This window comes from Lottia gigantea (assembly GCF_000327385.1).
Source record: "Lottia gigantea unplaced genomic scaffold LOTGIsca_9, whole genome shotgun sequence".
NCBI classification, from domain to species: Eukaryota; Metazoa; Mollusca; class Gastropoda; family Lottiidae; genus Lottia; species Lottia gigantea.
This window is the reverse complement of record NW_008710950.1, coordinates 4656145-4680259: the sequence shown is the minus strand read 5'-3', so window position 1 is coordinate 4680259 and position 24115 is coordinate 4656145. Positions and strand designations below refer to the sequence as shown.

Below are 24115 nucleotides of genomic sequence, written 5' to 3'. Positions count from 1 at the left end.
AAACCCCCCCCCCCCCCCCCCCCCACATCTCTACACCCAACATAAGCACCCCCCTTTCTCCCGTGTCAACCCCCCCACCCCTCTCACCTTATCTCGTTGCTTGAATATAAACTCCATTTTGTTGGTCATTCTATGAACATTTTGGCCTATAAAAACCGAGCAATACGGAACACGCAGATCTACAAGTGAGCGCTTGTCAGATTGTTAGTCCAAAACGCTGAACCTTTCAAAACCTTCCTTGACACATTAGCTATATATTCCGTTGTCTGGCTCCCCATTTTCGATCGCTACTTGGGCTTTATTCGGACTTTCAAAACCCATGTTAGATCCAAACCAAAGAAAGGCTATTGTGTGTCTACATATATAGTGGACCGTAGTGTTTAGGCTACGTATTGTTCGATTTATACCGCTTTTATTCAATACAACGTATTCATAATGCCTTTTATGCCTTTTATGCCTATTGTTAGAATATAAGTCAACGATCTAAATAGCTTAACAAGTGAAAAATAACAAAATGAAATGAAGTTTTACGCCAATTGATATGGTTTAGGTCTAAAGATGACATATAGAGCCTATTGTCATGCAGTGCGCAATCAGTAAAGTGTTGTTTTGGTAGGCCTATTAGGGGGTGAGAGCCGACACCGGACAGACTCTTGAAGGCACTGGCAGCATAATTGTTCTTACTATGAGGAAGATTCGAACCTATGGCACCTAACCGCATAGCAGACGAGAATCCAACTCGCTACCTACTGAGCTCTTCCAGTGCCACAGTTTTTTGGGGTGAAACTTAAGTACATCGAGTGTCTTTTAGAATGCCCCTCTCCCCCTCTCCAAAAACCGCCGTCCCCAATCCAATTGGTAAAGGTAGTTTTTCAAGGGTACCCCCCCATCAAACTGTACGTCTAAGTGTCGTAGACGTACTATAAATAGAATCTATATGGCTTTTCGATACCACGTCTGCTGGGCTGCTATTTTTAAATTGTTTACGTAAACCTATATTAGCATCAGTATATAACTATACCAAAAACAAGTCCATGTACATAACGTATACTAAGCTATGCTCTAATTTTAGATTCATATTCCTATGTTAATGAAGAAAACGTAAGCCTGTATCAAAACCTTGATAGCGTCTCCGAACGTCCGTTTTCTACGCAGACGACAAACAAATATTTCTTTGTCATTTTCCTGAAAAATATGACCTATTTGCACCGGTCATAACATTTTTAAATTTTGTCTCAAAAAAGTCAATACTGTCCCTTTAAGCGCCTACATCAATATGAACAATCACTGTTATCAATACCACCATTTCCCACACAATTGACCCTCATTCCCTGCCTCATGCCCACAGACGCGGGAGTAAATTAATTATATAACCTCATTACTTACCATCGTTAATACATTAGCTAGATAATATGTGACCTGAATTAACTGGTCACCTAACCTAGATGGTAGACAGAAATAAACACGATTTAATATATACTTCGTACATAGTGTTTGTATACACTCGCTTCAAGTATCACACGCGGGTATCGGCTTTCAAAAGAACACTGCCATCATTAAAGGGAGACTACCGTCTAGATATTTACCTCTTGACATTGATCTTTCCCAGATTATCTGTACCCATTTACAGCTGGGTTGACTGGAATAATGAGGAAAGATGACTTATTCAAGGTCACCAGACTTTCAATGCCACTGACCAAGATAAGAACCCAGGACCACCATTTCTTCAATGTAACCAACCAAATTGACGCTACCCATATTGGTGTATTGAATTGTAAGCAAACATTTGACCAGATTTCCATTCTGATAAGTATTACAGGTAACTGGGAGTGAGTTCATCTAGCTCTTAAAGATGATATTCATATAATTGAGTCAAGTTGACAAACACAATGGCAGAGGAGAGGTGGGTGCCATGGAAAATCTTTTATTTCATTTTGTACAATTTATTTGTGTTTATCTCTGATGTGCGTATTGCATAGAAAAAGGAGTGCTTTAAACTAAAAATAGACTAATTTTTTTAACAAAATAACAAATGAAGGGAGGGGGCAAGAAAAATAAACTTTCAATTGAAATCTTATTACTATGATCTCCAAATTTGGTGTATTAGTCCTGGGAGGCATTGTTGTGGATTCCTATTAGGCATAATGCCCAAAAATGCCTCCAAGACTTAACAAACATTAATTAAGGAGGCATTTTGTGCAATATCGTTGATATGCTGATATATCATTCACCTAAATGCCTCTGTGAATTTCTGGCATCTTTAAGGATTCCAAGTTGGCATAATCTCACTGAATGCCTCTAGAGCTTATCAAACATAACTTTATGAGGCATTTTGTGACATATTATCCACCATAATGCCTCTGGGAACATGAATCATGACACAGTACCTCACGATCATAGTACAAATCAATAGAGGCATTAAGAAACACATTTAGGCATTGATATAAAGAGAGAGGCATCTGGTGTGAAAATGCCTTTCATCAACTAAACATAAACTTGATATTGTCATGAGAAAGCAAGGCATAATTAATAAATTTGGGCATTTCCTTGTATTAACAGTAACTCTTTAACATAGTACACATAAATAGAAATTATTGAGGCATTTTACTTAACAAAAAGGAGGCATTTGGCATGATAATGCCTTTCTAAACTAACATCAACTTTACGACAATCAACAGAAATGATTTTAAGGCAATAAAAGTCAGAATTAATGATGAATCAAGAAGATGAATGATGGACAGTGTTGCCAGAGTATCTCAGAATACACAGTTGCCAGATTGCAGATGCATTTTTGAGGACCGAAGCATGTCATAAAACTCACACCCCTTAAATTGGACCCTGAAACACGTCCATTCCCTTTCTCAAGAATTCACGATGGCAAATTCAAGTCTCACAAACGGAAGTAGTTCTCTCCCTTTGATTGTCCAACATGCAGACAACAATCTAGCCACAGGTGCTGTATTCGGTACCCCTGGGGACTGAGAAGTTTCCTCCTAAAAAGTTGTCACTACCACTTCATTTTTTTGGAGAAAAAATTAGTACAGACACATGTGCCTAAGATCTTTAACGTGCACAGCCTGTAGCACACAGGGCCTCGGTTTATTGTCCCATCCGAACAACTAGACGCTTTTTCCATGTCATCCTCTCTTACTTGCATCACTGACAGGGGGAAATTGGGTTGAAAAATCTGAAGGTATCATCTCAACCTATTCCGAAATTGAACCCTGGACCTTTCAGGTTAGCGAGCAAGCGTCTAACTCACTGAGCCACCGTACCTCCCAAATTTCCCAGCAGTAACGAATACAGCATTACATTGTCAAGGTATTCGAGTAATCTGGCAACACTGTAAGCAACAAATATATATATATATAATTGATATAACTTTAGAAAATAATAAAGATATTTAAGCATTTGTTCCTGCAGTCAACTATTGTACATGATAACGGTGTCTGATATCTACAACTCGCCAAACAACCAACCTACACACTCTCTGTCAGGGTGGTTTGGAAAGTTTTACCATTCCAAGTTGTCTTGAACTGTTCTGGAAGAGGGAATTCCTTCTGCAATGGAAAAGAACATCTTGGATTAACAACAATAAAAAGCAACAACCAAATTTTACAAAGCGATCAAGATTAAAACCCACAACCACCATTTGTTCGAAAAGGGAAGCAAATGAGATCATCTATAGTCTCCAGCACTCTCCAGGCCGGGTGAAATGGCGTGGCATGGGAAGACAACAAAAACAGAGTAACAGGGTACTGAAGACTGGGTGGAGTGGCGTGGCAAGGGAAGACCACAAAAACTGAGGAACAGGGTACCAAAGACCGGGTGAAGTGGCGTGAGATGGGAAGACAACAAAAACAGAGTAACAGGGTACAGAAGACCAGGTGAAGTGGCGTGGCATGGGAAAACCACAAAAACAGAGTAACAAGGTACCAAAGACCGGGTGAAGTGACGTGGCATGGGAAGACCAAAAAACAGAGTAACAGGGTACCAAAGACCAGGTGGAGTGGCGTGGCATGGGAAGACCAAAAAACAGAGTAACAGGGTACTGAAGACTGGGTGAAGTGGCGTGGCGTGGGAAGACCACAAAAACAGGTTGCAAGGAACTTACCATATCTCCATCATCAGTAGGAATCAAGATGTTCATCTCGGAAGATTTAGCAGTAACAATTTCAGCTCCCATAGAGTCTTTACTAAGATAGATCATACAGCCATCTGTCTTGTCTACACTTACAGTGTTCACTTTACCTACAACCTACGATAGAAATAGAGTCTTTACTGGTTCTGACACTCTAACCAACCAAGCCTGTTTCAAAAATCTGAGCTTAATAGAGATAAATTCAAGATTTTTAGAAATACTGTTATCCGATTGGTCAAGAAAGCTTGGTTTATAATCGATTAACCAATCAGAAGACAGGAACAATGCTGCATAACTAAGCTGCTGAACCTCAAGATCTTGGCGTCTGCTGGTGACTTACCTGTCCCTGAACACTCTGGCAATTGACAAACTCCATGGAAGACAAGATGTCATCGAATACTACACCACATTTTTTACAAGAATCTGAAAAAAAAATCCAGAAACAATTGATACCCACGGGCAGAGTTGAATCAAGAAGACCCATTAAAAGCCGTGTTGAGTTGACAAACCCATGTGCAGAGCTGCATCAGGAAGACCCTTTAAAAGCCATGACAAACCGAGGTTCAGAATGGCATCAAAAAAACTCTTTAAAAGCTGTGTTGAGTTGACAAACCCAAGCGCCAAAAGGCATCAGGAAGACCCTTTAAAAGCCGTGTGGAGTTGATAAACCCAGGTGCCGAATGGCATCAAGAAGACCTATACCTACCCATAATGATGGAGTTGACTTTGCCTTTAACTTGAATGGTGGAGTTAACACATTTAAAGATATACACTGTCTGTTTCATCTGGGTTTGATCTATCACTATACCCTTATTGTCCACCTGGTATTCCTGAAATCACAGAGGAGAACTGGTGTCAGGTGTTTTGGGGTCTTCATTATCTAACGAAGACTGGTGGCACAATAAACTTATAAAGTTTAGAAAATTCTTTACAATTCCTTTCAAGGTGCAGTCTTGGTCGCTGATTTTTGTTGCCGACTAGAGTCTTGTCAAGAGTTTTCAACGACCGGCTGCGGGCACATGAGGAGACAAAAATCTCCAGTCGGTCGTTTTCCACTATGTAGATAATCACGTGCGGAACATGCAATTGAAAGGAAAGATGAATCTGAAAGATGAATCGTCTTGCAGACGATAAAATATCGAACTATGGAAAGAAGGGAATACAAGAGATTTCACTAAAGATTCGAGTCAGCGACAAAAATCAGCAACCAAGACTGTCCCTTTAAGACAATGTACTTACCACCAGCCACTTCTTGCCGTTCTGTAATTCAAGAACTGGAGGTTTGGCAGCAATAACAGTTTTGGTTGGAGAAGGTCCTTTTACTGGTTTACTGGCTAGAGGTGGTTTATAGGGAGCTGGACCTTGACGTAAAGCTGGGTTCTTGTGAGTCTTCATATCATCAGTCACTTTCTTTAATCCTGGAAGGAACAGCAAGATTCTAAAATTTTGGAGGCAAATCTGTTGATCCAGTATCCAAAAGAGTCCAACATTTCAAAGAAAGATCTTCAAAAAGGCCTGCATATTGTAATATGGGTCCAAGTTTTTTGATCTTGAATAGGTCATTTTTCAAGATCATCCAGCTGTAAATGGGTACAGATAATCTGGGAAAGATCAATACCCAGAGGTTTGGTCAAGGACCAGCTGGTAGACAGGATCCTCATTATTCCAGTCATCCCAGCTGTAAATGGGTACAGATAATCCAAGAAAGATCAATGCCAAGAGGTTTAGTCAAGGACCAGCAGGTAGACAGGATCCTCTTTACAGAAGTAAAAAAGAGCCATCGCTTACCTTTGGATACATCAAAACCTTTGTTGATGTCATTGAAGAGAGCTGAAGCATCAACTCCACCACCAGAAGAGGCTGGACCAGGAGCTCCAGGAGGAGGTGGTGGGGGAATACCACCAGGAGGTGGTGGTGGAGGGACACCAGCTACAGGAGGGGGTGGGGGTGCTCCACCAGCACTGGCAACTTTACCCTAAAAATAGAGAAAAAAAAACATAAAATCAATAAATCCTTCAAAATTTTGGGGGGTTATAGGCTTTAATATTCAAAGTCATTTTGATTGATCCAGACGCATTTCAAGTCTACCTCACTGATTTTATTTGACTGAACTTTTAATACAGCCACTTCAATGAAGATCTAAAGACAGCCCTCTTGAATGTTGGTCAAATTAACCTTTTGACCTAACTTGATAAACACTGTGTCACAAAATGACAGCTTTGGAAAGGGTAGAAATTTGATTGGTTAAAGCAGATGTCTTTGAGTTAGGTCAAAACGTAACTTAGATGAGGGCTGTCTTTAGACCCTAACTGAAGTGGCTATATTAAAAATAAAAGCTGAAAAAAAAAACGGAACAAAAGTTTGGTCTAATTTTAGAAAAGACTGGCAATTTTTCCCTCCCAAAAGATTCTGCATGAAAATAATTCCTGAAAGTCTTGTAAAAGAACCTTCAGACACGTGTCTTGTTTTAAGAAAGAAAACAACCATAAATGGCTGACTTCCTAAACCATTTTGGTTGCGGAAATATTGGGGGCCATGTCAACCAATGTCACATGTTTCTGTAGAGAGTTCGTAACCAAAACCATATGTAGTTATTTTATGTAAATTGTGTACAAATGTCAAACCAACTTAAATACATTTCCTGAAGGGGGAGTGATTGTAAGCTTGGTAAAAACACAAGTGGAACTTGAACCCTTTCTCCCAGCATTCAACAATTTTTCCCAGTGTTCAATTATATATGGGTTTTGGTAAATATTATGTATTTTTAGTTCTTCCATTAAAGGGAAAAAACCAAAAAATGTGGTCTTTAAAGGGATTGTAAAGAGGTTTTCTATATTTTTCATGTGTATCAGGGACACTGATAGCATCAATTTACATCATTCCAATTTTCAATCAGACGTCTGTTGAATCAAATTTTTTCATGACACAGGCAGATTCGAACCATCAGATGCTATATCTATCTTCTTAAAAAGAGATTCGTTGAAAATGTCGGCCCTAAATTGAGGTGCATTATTGTCAAAATTATTTTCGATTGTCTATAAACAATAACTACAGTTTCCAAATAGTAGAGTACATTCAACTCCACTCGGCCATTTTCTCAAGCTTGGTTGCCAATGGCGTAGGAATACATTACTATATGTATAAACTCAAACATCTGCCTCTATTTCAGCCTCTGATAGCTATTTTGAGAGTTGTCGGCTGGTGTAGAGACAGAAAAACTAGGCCCTGTTTAAAGGGATTGTAAAGAGGTTTTCTAAAATTTGTAAGTGTATCGGGGACACTGATAACATCAATTTATACCATTCTAATTTTAAATCAGATGTCTGATGTTCCTGCAATTCAATTATGCCAAGGAACTATTTTCTATCGAGCATTCACAAACCTAACAATTCAGAACAGAAAGGAGGCTACCAGCCAGAAAACAATACGCAGCAATTGAAAACAAATCATGTGTCTATAGTTCCGAATAGAAGCAACATTCTTTGCCCTTTGGCAGAAGTGAAGATGACATTTTCTCAATAGAGAGCAGACGCAGAGTTAAATGTCAGACTCCAAGTGGCAGCCATGTTGGATAAACACGAGAATATTTTGATAACCTTTTCTGATTGGTTAAAAATGTGCCGTAAGGTACAAATTATTTGATGTGTTTGTGTAAATTGTCAGGTGAAATTGTTTCCTCTACGTTCGATAAGGAAAAGCTAAAAGTGCGGCCATTTTGAGAAATTTTAGGCCAATATCTTTTATGTTTGTGGGAGGGTTGTAGCTCATTTAAAATCCTGCATGACATCATTTTGTTTATTTTTGTCAAAAAAGTAAACGCTGATCCTTGCATTTTAACTTTTAAACGTGGATAAGTCTAGACACACATGGATTTGAAGGCTCAAATTTCAATGGTGAACTGTGAACACTATTACTGATTGGCTTAGCTAAAATATTTCCGTTTTTGAGACTAAGTTATGATTGGTCAAAAAATATCGCACCTGTTCCTTAAAAATAGCAATATCACTTTCAGAGGCACAGAATTGGGGAGTCGGGTAAATTTTCTTTTCGGCCTATCAAAAGATAGCAATATTACATGTTTCGGATTCAATTTAGGAGAGGTTGAATCTTTACGATCTGGATGACCTAAATATTAACTGGAACATGGTTTCTGGGCTAGGATAGCAACCATCTGGACAATTGGCTGACCAAACGAGAATCAGATGTGGTGATGCTGAACTGACCTTTCTAAACACCAACATTATGTAGCGAGCACTCCATACCTGTTTTTTACATGTTTCATTTATAGGTAAACCTCGTATCAGGGGAGCCACGGTGGCTCAGCAAAATTTCCCTCATTGCACACTGCATGCCTTTGCTCGTCTTCATTAGCCAATAATGTGCAGAAAATGGGATGTAAAACTCCATTCATTTCATTTTCATCAGGGACAGAAATAATAATTATTATGTCACATGATTTTCAAACCAGCCAATCAACATGCTTCTACATACAATTTGTTTTGTAAATATGTACACATATAACAATTTTGAGAGAATGATAATCTCATAGGTTTCATGTTTCAAACAAAACAAAACTATTTGGATAAAGTGTACCACAGTCACTAAAAATATTTTGGCCGTTTCAACGACACCACACACATGGCATGAAAGTAAACCTCTTTAAAAGAATCCAAAAATTTCAAAATAAAATTTTTGACAAAGCTCCAAAATACACCGAGAGTTTTTTTACTTTTTCGCTCGTTTACGTAATTATGAAACGGGTATCGAGCAATAAAATTAATGACAGAAGAATGGCAGTTAGGATCATCAATTTGTGAGTAAAACTATTTCATCATTTTTGTTAATTTTACCAGATGTGCACCCAGCAGTCAGCCTCCGTTTTCTACTATTAGCAGACGATTCTACCAGTTCTTCTTCACAATTATGACGTCTGTAAGGTAGAGGTGTGCAACTTCGATGATGCTGGGGTAAAGCCCAACTTTGATTTTTTGGAAAATTAAAGGTATTGTGAAAAGGTTTTCTAAATTTTGTATGTGTATCAGGGACACTGATAGCATCAATTTGCACCATTCTTATTTTTAATCAGACGTCTGTGGTTCCTGCAATTCCACTAAAACTAAGCATCACTGTCGAAAAATCTGCTTATATCACATAAGGCCATTAGATATCAATAGTAGCTTCCGGTAGCTCCCCTCTAGTGACATCATCAAACACTTCTAAGTGGAATTGCAGGAACCACAGATGTCTGATTGAAAATTAGAATGATGCAAATTGGTGCCATCAGTGTCCCAGTGCAACTAGGGCATCAATTGCACACCTCTATTCAAAAAATAAATTTCTAAGACGGGTAAAACAATGAAAGTAATTTTTTAGCAGTTGAGAGTAAAAAAATGGCATTGATTTTAGGATGTCTGCAGCAGATGGTTTATGAGGAGAGAATTGAAATTTAAGAGAGTACACAACTTCGTTATTTCATAATCTACATCGTAATCCAAGTTAAAGGCATGTTATGTCAGGATTTACGCTTGTTTTTTTATAGAACACTGTTCAGTGAGCTCTCTTACTTTGATCTAAACTTGCCTATGCAGGATTGAACCTTGGACCAGTGAACACTTAAAGAGATTGTAAAGAGGTTTTCTAAATTTTGTATGTGTATCGAGGACACTGATAGCATCAATTTACATCATTCTAATTTTCAATCAGACGTCTGTGGTTCCTGCAATTCCACAAAGAATAAGCATTGTATATCACAAAAGGGCATTATATAATTTAAGCATATTTTGCAATACTGACATCATCAAACACTTAGTTTTAGTGGAATTGCAGGAATCACAGACGTCTGATTGAAAATTAGAATGGTGTAAATTGATACCATCAGTGTCTCAGATACACATAACAAATTTAGAAAACCTCTTCACTATCCCTTTAACTCTGCAAGGCGCCATGATTCCAACGCTGTGGAAAGAGTAAATATTATGGTATATTGTAGCTTTAGATACAAACAATGTATTTAGTTAAGAATAATGTTTTTAAACCGGTTGGTATTGAAATGCCAGATTGTAAGATATAATGTTGTGAAATATCAAAAGCTTTTATACCAAGTTCACCTTCAAATGACATCTCAAATGACACAACAAATCCAATGTCAGATTATTCTTATGTCAATGTCAAAATACATAGAAAGCAGTCTTAAATTCTGATGTCATAATACAACGAAAGAACTATTGAATTCTAATGTCAGAATATGCTTAAGAACTAATTCAAATCCAATGTCAGAATACCACTCTAGAATTCTAATTCCAATGTCAAAATCTACTCAGAGAACTCTTAAATTCTAATGTCAAAATACAGAGAAAATCTTTCTGAATTCTAATGTCAAAATGTTCTAAAAGAACTCTTAATTCCAATGTTAAAATTCAATGTCAGCAATCTTGAATTCCAATGTCAACATACATTAAAAATCATTCTGAATTCTCATGTCAAAATGTTCTAAAAGAAGTCTTAACTTCCAATGTCAAAAATCTTGTATTCCAATGTCAACATACAATGAAAGTCATTTACAATTCCAATGTCAAAACCTACTCGAAGAACTCTTGAATTCCAATGTCAAAATACAGAGAAAATCATTCTGAATGCCAATGTCAAAATGTTCTAAAAGAAGTCTTAACTTCCAATGTCAAAAATCTTGTATTCCAATGTCAACATACAATGAAAGTCATTTACAATTCCAATGTCAAAACCTACTCAGAGAACTCTTGAATTCCAATGTCAAAACCTACTCGAAGAACTCTTGAATTCCAATGTCAAATTATGCCTGAACAAGTCTTGAGACACAAATGAAACACACTGACTCTTAAAGACAAGAAAGACAATACAGTGCAGTGTACAATGAGGGAAAGAAGCTTCTGAGGTTCAAGGTCTATTATAAGAGATGCATTCACCTTCAAACTTGCATCAAATACACATCTACCAAAGTCAAAAGATACAACTGTAACAAAAAGGCCATCATAAGTCTATCACCTTTGACCTTTCAACTCTGACCTTTACCGAAAATCATTAGAACATGGTTCCAAAATACAATTCCTCATTGGTCTAGAAAAACAAATAAATCGCAGCAAGCCTCATTTTGATTGACAGAATGAGTTCTTGAATATTACTCACTTTCATTGAGAAAATTAGCAGAAGTCAAAACACTGGAATCTGATTGGTCCATGCCAAGTGTCAATCACACTTTGAGTGACAGGTGCCTGTGAAATTAGTGCGTGAATTGGATTTTAATGGCCGCCACACTTGAAACGGTGTCGAGTTACACGGTGGAAATCTGTGAGCTCTTGACAGATTGGTTCGTCTGTTACAAAGCTTTGTGTCTGCTTCCCAGCATGCCTCTACTTTCACTTTTTAACTGGCAGTTGAATTTTAAATATATTCTAAATATAGCTCACTTGAATTCTTCAATTCTTCGATTCTTCACAGTTGGGTGATGCCCAAGGCTGATTGAAGTTTTTCAAAGACGGATACAAAATAGAATGAAAATTTTCTGCTTTCCTGTGTCTGGTCAGTCTTATGTTGGTGGGAAATGCCATGCAGTGTACAATGAGGGAAATTTTGCTAGACCAGCGCACTCCAGACATTTAGGTTATCAAGGAGGTTCTTTTATTTTAACTATTCAAAAAAGAATTAAAGATGTGTTTCCATATTTTTTAGTGTCAAATTAAAGATGTGTTTCCTTATTTTTTAGTGTCAAATTAAGCAAACTATTTGATTAATTGGTGTTTCTAATGAATTATCATGTATTCTTAATCATATCATTATGTTCTTATTGCATATAATTAAGAGTTTTAACCAATCATAAATGTCCATGTATGTACAGTCTGGATAAACAAAAAAATACTTTTTGACCTTTCTTGATCGGTCACTCATTGGAATTCTGCTGATAATTCTCTTCTAATTTAGCTAATTATGAATTAATTATGGACATGTGAGACAAACTGGTATTTTTCCAAGTCATTAGAACACCTCTACTTTCTATTCATATAAGTATTAGCATTTTCATTTTCATAAATGAAAATAAGGGAACCCATCTTTAACTTGACTGGAATGTTTCGTTGAGTCACATAGTTGAGCCCTGCCCCACGCCCATCCTTGAGACCCTGGGCTAGCTATGGCCTCCCTCCATATAAGAAACTTTTAAACATACAGGGATGTAACAGAGCAGGCTAATTTTTCACCAGCTGTAAACACACCAGATGTGATTAGGAAAACAGATGTTTGAATTTCAACCTAATTTAGACTGTATTTTTAACTTGAACAAGCTTATTTTCCAATATGGAAGTCAGTTACACTGAACTCACCTTTCAGGAGCAGCCAATCATAGAATTCAAAGCTTAATTCAAGAATACTTGAGCTTACTTTGAGCTATTTCATGAGCTTAAAACAAATTTCAGAATTATTCAGCTTCAATGAAACAAGAGAAATGTCCAAGAAGACCAAAAAGTGAGCCAAAATGGCCAGAAATCAACAAATTAGCACATGACATCTCGAATGATTACCTAAAAGTATGGAGCAGATTCCATGAAATGAAATGAATGGAGTTTTACATCCTACACCATGTGGGCTAATGAAGATGGACAATGCCATGCAGTGTGCAATGAGGGAAATTTTGCCAAGACAGCGACATAAGCCTGCTCTTTTTTGATTTCCAACTATCGAGGGATCTTTAACGTGCACAGCCTGTAGCACAACGGGCCTCGGTTTATTGTCCCATCTGAACAACTAGACCCTTTTTACTTGTCAGCCCCTCTTACCTGCATCACTGACAGGGGGAAACCGGGTTGAAAAATCTGGGATTGAACCCTGGACCTTCAGGTTAGTGAGCAGACGTCTAACTCACTAAGCCACCGCGGCTCCCAGAGCAGATTCCATGAAAGGTCTGAAGGGATTCTCTCCAAAAAATCATTATCAAAAAAAAGATTTGATGCATTTGACATATTCTTGGTGAAAAAACATATATACATCATATCCCCATAAGCACTGGCTGAAGAGAGTCACGCTGACACACTCCCTGACCAATACTGCCAAATATCATGATGTAGGAAAACAACAAAATCATCGCAAAACATAAAAAATCGCTCATCATGACAACCCAAACAAAATAATCACAATTTATTCACGATTATTTTCTCTACAAACACATTATTGTGAAAATTCAGCCTTTGTTTCTTCCCCGCTTGCCGACAGATCCTTCCCCATAGGCGTTTGTTAATGATGTGTTAATGACCACAGGCATCCGTAATGACTTTATTTATGGGCAAAAGAATAATATTAGGCCACACAAACAAGAGAATTAGAGAGGAGAAGGCCAGATATGATGGTATCAAAATCAAAACAAACATGGCCGTCATCTTACTAACACTTATTTTGACTTTAATATTAGAGATGCAATGAAATAAAATGAAGTTTTACGTCCTACTTTTATGCACCATGTGGACTAAGGAAGACAGACGTCATGCAGGGTACAATGAGGGAAATTTTGCCAGGACAGCAGCATTAGCCTTCTCTTTTTCCATTTCCAATTGCTATTGTATTCTGTTTCATTTAATGGGAGGTTTTCTAAATTTTTCATGTATATCAAACTGACTGATGCTCTCCCAAACTGATGCTCTCTCAATCTGATACTCTCCCAAATTGATGCTCTCCCAAACTGATGCTCTCCCAAACTGCCGCTCTCCCAAACTGATGCTCTCCCAAACTGCAGCTCTCCCAAACTGATGCTCTCCCAAACTGATGCTCTCCCAAACTGCCGCTCTCCCAAACTGATGCTCTCCCAAACTGCCGCTCTCCCAAACTGCAGCTCTCAAACTGATGGTCATTTGAGGCTGATGATCTTCCACGGCTAAGGTTTCTACATCTACGGCTTTATTCGACCAGGCCTCACTTTTAATCTATCCCTTTTCAAAATTACGTTTTCTTCTTTCACAAAATCAGAAATGAAAAATTCCTCCATTGAAATAAATCAATTTCTGACTTGGAGTGTTTATTTAAAAGTTAATCACAGTTTATCTCAAATTTTGCCGTCTGTTTCTATTCCCACCACGTAGTAGCGCCTATTATTTGGACTTGGAGCTGACAATACGATAATAACACTATCTCATTGTATGATAACCAGAGCTGGTTTTTAAATAAACTAAAACTGGACATGGATTAATTAAAGGGATTGTAAAGAGGTTTTCTAAATTTTTTATGTGTATCTTGGACACTGATAGCATCAATTCACACCATTCCAATTTTCAATCAGACGTCTGTGGTTCCTGCAATTCCACTTAAACTAAGTGTTTGATGACGTCACTAATTGCGAAAGGCCTTATGTGATACAACATATTTAGCGATTAGTGACATCATGAAATGAACCTCAGGAACCACAGATGTCTGATTGAAAATTGGAATGTTGTAAATTGATGCTATCAGTGTCCCTGATACACGTACAAAATTTAGAAAACCTTTTTACAATCTCTTTAAAAGAGCATCAGCCTTAGAGGATTCAACCAACAGCAAAACTTTCCAAAAATCATCACCAAGGCAACCCAAAATATATTCTCCAAACCATTTCATAAAAAAAAGAACCGAACTAGAAACATCTGACCGAATTTAAGTCACAGAAATACAGAAATGTTTTAATGAAAACATTCCAAGAACTCTGGTTGAAATTTGAAGTATTTTTTAATTCATTTAATGGATCCATAACCTTCAGAACTATCATCACAGTACAGCAGTCGGTAATTTACAGTCCCACAGCAAATGATTTACTGTCCCGCAGCAAGAAACCAGAAACTGTGATTTAAGCCAGCAGACGTAGTTTAACTGAAGTCTGTTTAACATCATTTTATTCTGTGAATATAATTTGGTCACAGAATTTTTTTAAGTTTCTGTTTTTCAAAACAGCCGAGGAGAGAATGAAAATGAAGGAAACGGACCTAATGAATACAGGCAACGTAAAAAAAAATGAAATGAATGGAGTTTTACATCCTACTTTTCTGCACCATGTTGGCTAATGAAGATGGACAACGCCATGCAGGGTGCAATGAAGGAAATTTTGCCAGGACAGCTGCATTAGCCTGCTCTTTTTCGATTTCCAACTATCAAGGGATCTTTAACGAGCACAGTCTGTAGCACACTGGGCCTCGGTTTATTGTCCCATCTGAACGACTAGACACTTTTTCCATGTCAGCCCCTCTTACCTGCATCACTGTTGGGGAAACCGGGTTGAAAAATCCGAAGGTATTATCTCGACCTATGTAGGCAATGCAGTTTTAGCCTACTGTTTCTGTTTCCAACTATGGAAGAACTTTTACGTGTACAGCCGTGTACAGCCGTGTACAGCCCAGTACAAAGGTCAAGTTAACTAAGATGTATCAAATACTCAAAACGAACCAAAAGACCATCAAAAATGACTAAAAAACACCATTTTTTTTTACAAGTTTTTTTCTCGTAAAGCAAGTACTAAAATACTAAATCAAAAAAACAGAAATTGATCGACATTTGAGGGACCCCTACAAACCGATTTACACATTTTTAAAATCTATTATTTGTTAGTTTGTTATGGTCGAGGAACTACTTTGCCCATTAATATCTATGGCTCATTGAGTAAATAGGCTATCAAAGTTGGCAGACGGCGAATATGTATGAAGACGTAGAGAAAAAACATATTCATCACCTTCAAAATCAGTTTTAACAGATTTTCTCCACAAAAGTTGGTCATAGCCATTTTCACTATGTTAAGCTATTACAAATTAGTCTTATACCTTGACTGCAATAGCCACCTTTCTTGTATCATGAAATTAATAAATGCAGCAATTTGATTGGACTGTACACTATCGAAAACAACCAATCAGAGCCCTCGATAGAAAGACTGTCAACATTATGGCTTATTGTTTGCAGATTTTCTGTCGAGACCTCTGATTGGCTGTATTCGTTGGTCAACGAATTTGAAAATCTTTAAAATGTGCAGCATGTGGCACAAAAGGACAAGCATTTGTCTTCAGATCCTAGGATAAGTGAAGTTACCCACAGAAAATATGTGGAACAAAATACTGAAAGTTAAATTCCTAGTTTGAGATATTTTTGAAGGATTTACATGATTTGTGTATATTTCTAGTACTTCTGAAGACTATTTACATATATTCAAGACTAAAATCAACATGCGAAAATGGCACATCTGTCCCTTTAAGTACAAATGTACCTACACATTTTGTGTTTTTTGCTTTTTTTAAATTTTACTACTTTTACTATTTATCATAAATATTCACGATTTTATCATCGTCATTTTTGTTACCGTGCCAACAAACAAACATTAATACTCCATCAGTTTCAAACAAAAGCGTATATTTTCAACAATTAAAAAACCTTGTAAACTCTCTAAAATCTAGATGTTTGGAATTATTTTGAGTGTGATCTCTTAATGCGATAAAAACCAACAAAGAAAGATTTCAGCTTTTGTGACGTCATCACACTTAGTTTTAGTGGAATTACAGGAACCACAGACGTCTGATTGAAAATTAGAATGGTGTAAATTGATGCTATCAGTGTCCCTGATACACATAAAAAAATTAGAAAACCTTTTTACAATCCCTTTAATGCCTAATCTTTAAAAATAAAAATATTTTGAAAGTATTTGAAAAAGAAAATGTATATTTTGTGTTTAAAAATGACAACTTCAAATAAACATTAACGAAATCAAATCGTGTTTTGGTTCAAAATATTTCTCAAACAATTCATGAATTACATTTTCAAATATTTTTCATCCAGAGAGTCCACACAGATTTTTTTTTATTATTTGCCCATGTGACCCACTTTTCCAAATTACTCAAAAGAATTTTACAAAAAATCCCAAAATCTCAAATATCAGAGGTTTTGATTAGCCAATTACTCATGTTGGCAGCCAATCAGAGATCTTATCTTAAACAGTTGTTAGGAACTAATCATTATAGTATCTCGTTTCTCATTGGTCGAATTATTTCATTGATAAACCATCGTCAACACAAATGTTTTTAAAAATCACCAATTAAATTTTAAAATTAATTTCGACTCAAAAATGCTAAAGTTAGTTTTTCTGTTTCATTTCAAAATGTGGTGAAATTACAAACGAAATGAAATGGAGTTTTATATCCTGCTGTTCTGTATCTTTGGGCTAATGAATGAAATAGGGTATTTCATTCTAGTCTGAACAAATGAAATGAAATGAAATGGAACTTTGTCCTAAATCTCTGCATCTTTCTGCAAGTTAATGAAATGAAATAAATTTGATTTTTCTGAACATTATAGGGCCAATGAAATGAAAATAACCAATTTTGATAAACCCAAGCTGCAAATGTTGTAAGGCAAGAAAAAGATTCAATGAAACAACGAAAGGAACATGTGTTCTCAATAGATCTAGTGAAACAACAAAAGGAACATATGTTCCCAGTCCATCTAGTGACCTATTTTCTTCGTCAAAATATTGTGTTTGGCTGGTGGGTTTGTTTACATCATTAATTTATTTGCTGATTGATCTAAATTTCGTGGTCTTTCCTTCCACTGGCTATCTCCCTTCTTAACTCAAACATATTCACAATGTTGAGCTACTACTAACTTCATACTTATACCTTGACTGCAATAGCCACTATTCTTGTGTCGCAGAATGCAGTGATTTGATTGGATTGTACGCAAGTGAATACAGCCAATCAGAGCCCTCGACAGAAAGACTGCAATCATTGTGGCTTTGTGATCACAGACTTTCTGTCGAGTCCTATGATTGGCTGTATTTGCCAGCGTACCATCCAATCAAATCACTTCATTTACACACTCTCATGATACAAGAAAGGTGGCTATTGCAGTCAAGGTATAAGTACGTAGAAAACATACACCCACCCAAATTGAGTCCAAAAGTTAACACAATCAATGAGGTAGACATGAAATGAGTCCATTAGCTATGTTGGATCATTCAAGATTTTGATCGGAGCATCTTTTGGATAAATGTTGCTTCTCCAGACCCTGCAGACGTAGCAACACCCACTGCAGAAGTCATAGTGTCCAAAGAAACTTAATTTTTCGTGATGACCACCATAGAATTTATTTGCAGGCTTACCTTAGGGTTCCATGTGAGTCCAGTGGTATGATGTTGCTTAACGTAAGCTTGTAGAGCATCCAGAGTGGCATTCCAGGCTTTTACCCATTCCACTTGGGAGGCATCTCTGAAATTCCAAAACATAAATCATAAGACAACCAAGAGTTTTGGTCAAGGACCAGCTGGTAGAAAGGATCCTCATTATTCCAGTCAACCCAGCTGTAAATGGGTACAGATAATCTAGGATAGATCAATGCCAAGAGTTTTGGTCAAGGACCAGCTGGTAGAAAGGATCCTCATTATTCCAGTCAACCCAGCTGTAAATGGGTACAGAAAATCTGGGAAAGATCAATACCAAGAGTTTTGGTCAAGGACCAGCTGGTAGAAAGGATCCTCATTATTCCAGTCAACCCAGCTGTAAATGGGTACAGATAATCTGGGAAAGATCAATACCAAGAGGTTTGGTCAAGGACCAGCTGGTAGAAAGGATCCTCATTATTCCAGTCAAACCAGCTGTAAATGGGTACAGAAAATCTGGGAAAGATCAATACCAAGAGGTCTGGTCAAGGATCAGCTGGTAGAAAGGATCCTCATTATTCCAGTCAAACCAGCTGTAAATGGGTACAGATAATCTGGGAAAGATCAATACCAAGAGGTTTGGTCAAGGACCAGCTGGTAGAAAGGATCCTCATTATTCCAGTCAACCCAGCTGTAAATGGGTACAGATAATCTGGGAAAGATCAATGCCAAGAGTTTTGGTCAAGGATCAGCTGGTAGAAAGGATCCTCATTATTCCAGTCAACCCAGCTGTAAATGGGTACAGAAAATCTGGGAAAGATCAATACCAAGAGGTCTGGTCAAGGACCAGCTGGTGGACCAGATCCTTGTGACCCTAAGTGGTTCTCTTACAAAATGGTTGCTTTTTCATTTCCTTCTCAGCCAAATGGATTCACAATTCATGATGACAATATCAACTTCAGTCATCAAAGGTCATAGCCAGAAGACTCAAGCACCCTTGGTAAATCAAGTTGGAGACTTACTTTTCTTTGAACTCTTTCAGGATTCTATTGCTGTAGAAGACTCCACTGTCCTTCATCTCCTTGATAAAAGGTACTGGTGTTGGTTCTACTCCAACCCATCCTAGAGCTCCGATAGACTCGCTCAAACAGGCCAGATGGTTCTCTACCTCTCTTTTGGCTCTCTTGGATTCTCGGAAACTCTGGAAATGAAATGGAAGCAAGTCATGCGATGTGCAATGAGGGAAATTTTACCTGGAAGTTTGCCTTGAGAATTTACAATGTGGCACATGGGGTCTGGATTTTTTTGAAAAATCTTAAGGAACCCTTGCAAAAATTGAGGCCGTTAATTCAAAGGGCTTTTCTAGATTTTATATCTGTATTGGTGCCATTTTTTGCTTCCATTTGCATCATTCCAATTTTCAGTCAGATGTCTGTGGTTCCTGTAATTCTTGGAATGCCAAATAACAATAAAATTTACCTGAACTTCAGCTACGTTCGTATTCAAAGGTTTGAAAATTTCAAGCATAACATCCTAAAAACCATAAAAAAAAATGAAATGAAATTTTACGTCCTACTTTTCTGTTTGTGCTAATGGGCAAACGCTGCCCCCTAAGAAATGAGTCCCATCTTTGACCCGCCCTCCTTCATTATCAAATGAAAAAATTGCCTGTGCCCCCCTGAAAAATATTCTGACCCCAGCTTGTCTCCTTCAGCTAATGTTCCCTAGAAACGCCAAGAATACCTTTAAGGTAAGAGTCCAACTTTTTCTCAAAGTCGACGTCTACCCATCAGGCAAAAAGATCAACGAGCCAGCGACAGCTGTTCACACAAGGGGAGAACACTCTAACCTCAATTCTGACACAAATAACCTCTGTTTATTTTGGCATAGGATAAGAATCTTTGAAACGAGTTTCTGTTTTCAAAAATTCAATTTCAATCCCGCAGAAAATTTCTCAAAACATATGCTCATGTTTACATATTTTTGAAAGAAATATATTTTCGTTCCTGTTTTTGTCTGTAATTTTGTTTAGTTTCTGATGGCTATGAAATTATAATTTGTACTGCAAATTTTACAAAGTTTTGTATTTCCAAAAAATTTAAAAATCTAGTGCCTGCACCTCTGCATAAAATATTTCTAGGACGACCAAAAAATCAAACGATTTTCATGAAACTTTAAAGAGATTGTAAAGAGGTTTTCTAAATTTTTTATGTATATCAGGGACACTGATAGCATCAATTTACATCATTCTAATTTTCAATCAGACGTCTGTGGTTCCTGTAATTCTACTAATATCTGCAGATTTTGCAATTAGTGACGTCCTAAATCATTAAGTTTCAGTGGAATTACAAGAACCACAGACATCTGATTGAAAATTGGAATGGTGTAAATTGATGCTATCAGTGTCCAAGATACACATACAAAATTTAGAAAACCTTTTTTCAATCTCTTTAAGAAAAAACAAAAAAGAAATTTGAGACAACCTTAGCTAAAAGTACACTTTGCCGCCAAATTCTCACCAAGGTTAAGGTCAAAACAAAGAGCAGATAACTCATAAACTATCAATTCACATTTTTCAATGCACTTCTTTCATCATTAGCGAGGTATTAGTGGAAAAGGTGTGCGTTTTGAATCAAATTCTAACAAAAATGCGAAAATAATCGACTCGAATTTTTGTATATTATTAGACACAGGCAATTTAGAAATAGATTTGAATATTTTCTTTAAAGTGCAGATATGCCAGAATTGACGAATCTGCCATATCCAAGATAGCTGAAATGAATGGAGTTTTACGTCCTACTTTTCTGCACCATGTGGGCCAATGAAGACAGGCAACGCCATGCAGTGTGCAATGATGGAAATATTGCCAGGACAGCGGCATTAGCCTACTCTTTTTCGATTTCCAACTGTCGAGGGATCTTTAACGCGCAGAGCCTGTAGCACACCCCGTTTCCCTGTGAGTGATGTAGGTAAGAGGGGCTGACATGGAAAAAGCGTCTAGTCGTTCGGACGGGTCCCATGTGCTACAGGCTGTGCACATTAAAGATCCCTCGACAGTTGGAAATCGAAAATTATCCTGACTCATTCTGGACACACATGGATTTGAAGGCTCAAATTTCGACAGTGATCTGTGAACACTATTACTGATTAGCTTAGCTAGCAATAAATTATTTTGACAACACGTCTTGTACACAGTGAGTTTAAAGAGCTATTTTCTAGGTGAGTTGCAGTGAATTTTTTTTACAAAGTGATTGAATTCCTTTCAACATTTGTATAATTATCATTTAAAGCAACTATCCGCCATTTTTTATTAGAATTAAAATAGCAGACGGCAGCATTACAAGAATTGTTTCTGCTTTGCCAATTTTAATCTAGCTTCTCAAAAGAAATGAAATGGAGCTTTACACCCTATAATAGGCACCTTAATGGACTAATGAAATGGGTACAGATAATCCAGGAAAGATCAATACCAAGAGGTTCGGTCAAGGACCAACTGGTAGAAAAGATCCTGGTGAACCTAAGTTGTTATCCTTGTAAAATGAATGCCAAGAGGTTTGGTCAAAGACCAGCTGGTAGAAAAGATCCTGGTGAACCAAGCCCCCGATGATAATGTACTTACCATGGATGGTTTTTGAGATTGAGCAGCAATATGAATGATATTCTTCTGAGACTTGAAACTCTTTTCTACCAGAGATACCTGCAAATGAGACCAGAAACATTTTAGGGAGTTCACATTCTAAATTTTTCCTGTCAAAGAAACATCTTCTAAGACATTTATGTTGAAAAACATGCTCCCTTATCAATAAATAGATTGGAACGTGGGTAACTTTATTAAAAAGGAATTTAAATTCTGAAAAGTGACACACATGGCTGACTTACCATATGTTTGATATCAGAGTCTAATTTATCAGACAAAGATACAAATTTAGATAATGGACCACTTAACACTTCATCAAAAGCTAATACTGTAGGCCCAGCTTCTCCTGAAAAACAAATATCAAATTATTAGCCATGTGAACTCTCAAAATTGTTGGATCATGGATGGCAGTGTAGTTACCCGCAGAAAAAACATGAAACGAAAAATCCAGATAAGATTATTTATGCAACAGTACAAAGAAACAAACAAAATATGGATTACAAACCTGAATCAGAAGAGGCGATGCTTCCACCAGAGGGAGCCGCAGCTCCTACATTTTTGGAAAGGGCTTCGAGCCGTGCTGCCACAGACTCTAATCGTGAAACTGCATTATTCAACATCTCTTGGGACATTTCATCAAATTCAAAATCTTCAGCTTCCTGTAGCGTCAATGCCACTTCCTGTTGAGCAGATTCAAGCTGACTGGCTAGATCTTCAGTGGTTGCCTTGGTTACCAAATCTGGTGGTTGAGATGATTTGAGGTCTGTAATAAAAGAATCAGAAAGTTTGTCTACAATACTGACGCTATTTTCGCTCCTCTCCACATTTTCGTAAGTCTCTGAGCACTCTTTCGTAACATTTTCGCTAGTTTCGCTTGTGTTTTTGGCAGCGTTTTTTGTTTTGTCACAAACGGAATATAGCGGCATACTGTTTGACATCGGCACCACGTTTTCGTATTTTGAAACATTCGCAGCCTCAATATCATTTTTCACTTCTAATATTTTCAACTCCGCATTTTTCCCCTCCGCAATTTTCAACTCTACATTTTCATATTTCACTCCACTTTCAGTTTTCGTCACTTCCAAATGAGCATTTTCATTTTCGCTATTTTTGGCACTTTTGTCTTCCAAATATTTCTTATGCTGCTCCCGTTCGGAATGCTCCAAACTCGGACTTGGAATATGGTTTTGATTCTCATATACACTATCAGGCTCTTGGGAAGCGCCATCTTTGATTGGAATCGGTTCCGATATTGTCACACTTCCATTCCGAAGACTTGTCTTGTCTTCGGAATTTTTCCGAGGTTCGTTTTCTTCCATAGTATATTGAGATTTTCGATTTTTCAAACAACAAAACATTTTGACGGTGTGTTTTTTTGTGACTCTTTCCAAAATTTTGTGGCCTTAAACTGGAAGATACAGTCTAGTTCAGTGCATATTTAAGAGTCAAATCACAAGAGTCAATTCAAAGGAGTCAAAAGTTTTATATTGTATTCATCATCACAGAGTCATAATCTGAAAGAACGAGTCAATGAGTCAAAAATCCAAAACCAAACTTTAGTTTCCCTTGAAACCGAAAAACGGAGGACTAAAATTGACTTCCACAATCAGCCAACTTTCGAATTTCAGTCAAACACAACTGGCAAATACAACTAATTTGACATCCTTGCAACGTATACAGCAAAATCAATCCAAAAGTGTTATCTCTTACACAACCAAATAGACCAACTGACACACCCTACAAACAAACTGATACACCAAAAAATACCAACCGTGACACGAAAACCATCAATCAAAACCTATCAAATCACCAAATAACAAATCAAGACATTTCATAGCCTCTAACATCCAGTCCTTCTCTGTCTACAGACAGCTTCGACAAAAGACGGCCTGGACTGGTTGCTAAAATAGTAAAATTTGACCAATCATATCTTAGTCTCAGAAACAGGAATTTTTTAGCTAAGTAATAGTGTTCACAGCTCACTGTCGAAATTCGAGCCATCGAATCCACGTGTGTCCAGAATAATTCGTGTTTGAAAGTTAAAATGACGACTTAGAAAACAAAAGATGGCTTAGGTTCCCATCACAAAATATCACAAAATTTGAAATCATATCACGAAAATAGCCATGACACATATAAAGACAAACTGAAAATGGTTTAATTTCACCTCCACTATTGAAAACTTTCTAAATTTAAAATCAAACCTGGCTTCTATCACAAA

The 24115-nt window shown here is 37.2% G+C and overlaps 2 protein-coding genes across 2 annotated transcripts; both read right to left on the bottom strand.

Moving 5' to 3' along the window:
• Window positions 1–3479: 3479 nt before the first annotated feature.
• Window positions 3480–22235, bottom strand: LOTGIDRAFT_109031 (hypothetical protein; the record flags this gene model as incomplete). The annotated part of the gene is made up of 12 exons (XM_009068460.1): window positions 3480–3560; window positions 4115–4258; window positions 4482–4564; window positions 4848–4971; window positions 5381–5559; window positions 5930–6116; window positions 6778–6804; window positions 18237–18366; window positions 19280–19458; window positions 19737–19790; window positions 21877–21954; window positions 22137–22235. Coding segments are annotated over 12 exons (1365 nt in total), but the record flags the coding sequence as incomplete, so codon positions are not given.
• Window positions 22236–22628: 393 nt separating this feature from the next.
• On the bottom strand, window positions 22629–23252 carry LOTGIDRAFT_155963 (hypothetical protein; the record flags this gene model as incomplete). Its single annotated transcript, XM_009068459.1, has 1 exon — window positions 22629–23252. A coding segment is annotated over one exon (624 nt), but the record flags the coding sequence as incomplete, so codon positions are not given.
• Window positions 23253–24115: the final 863 nt, after the last annotated feature.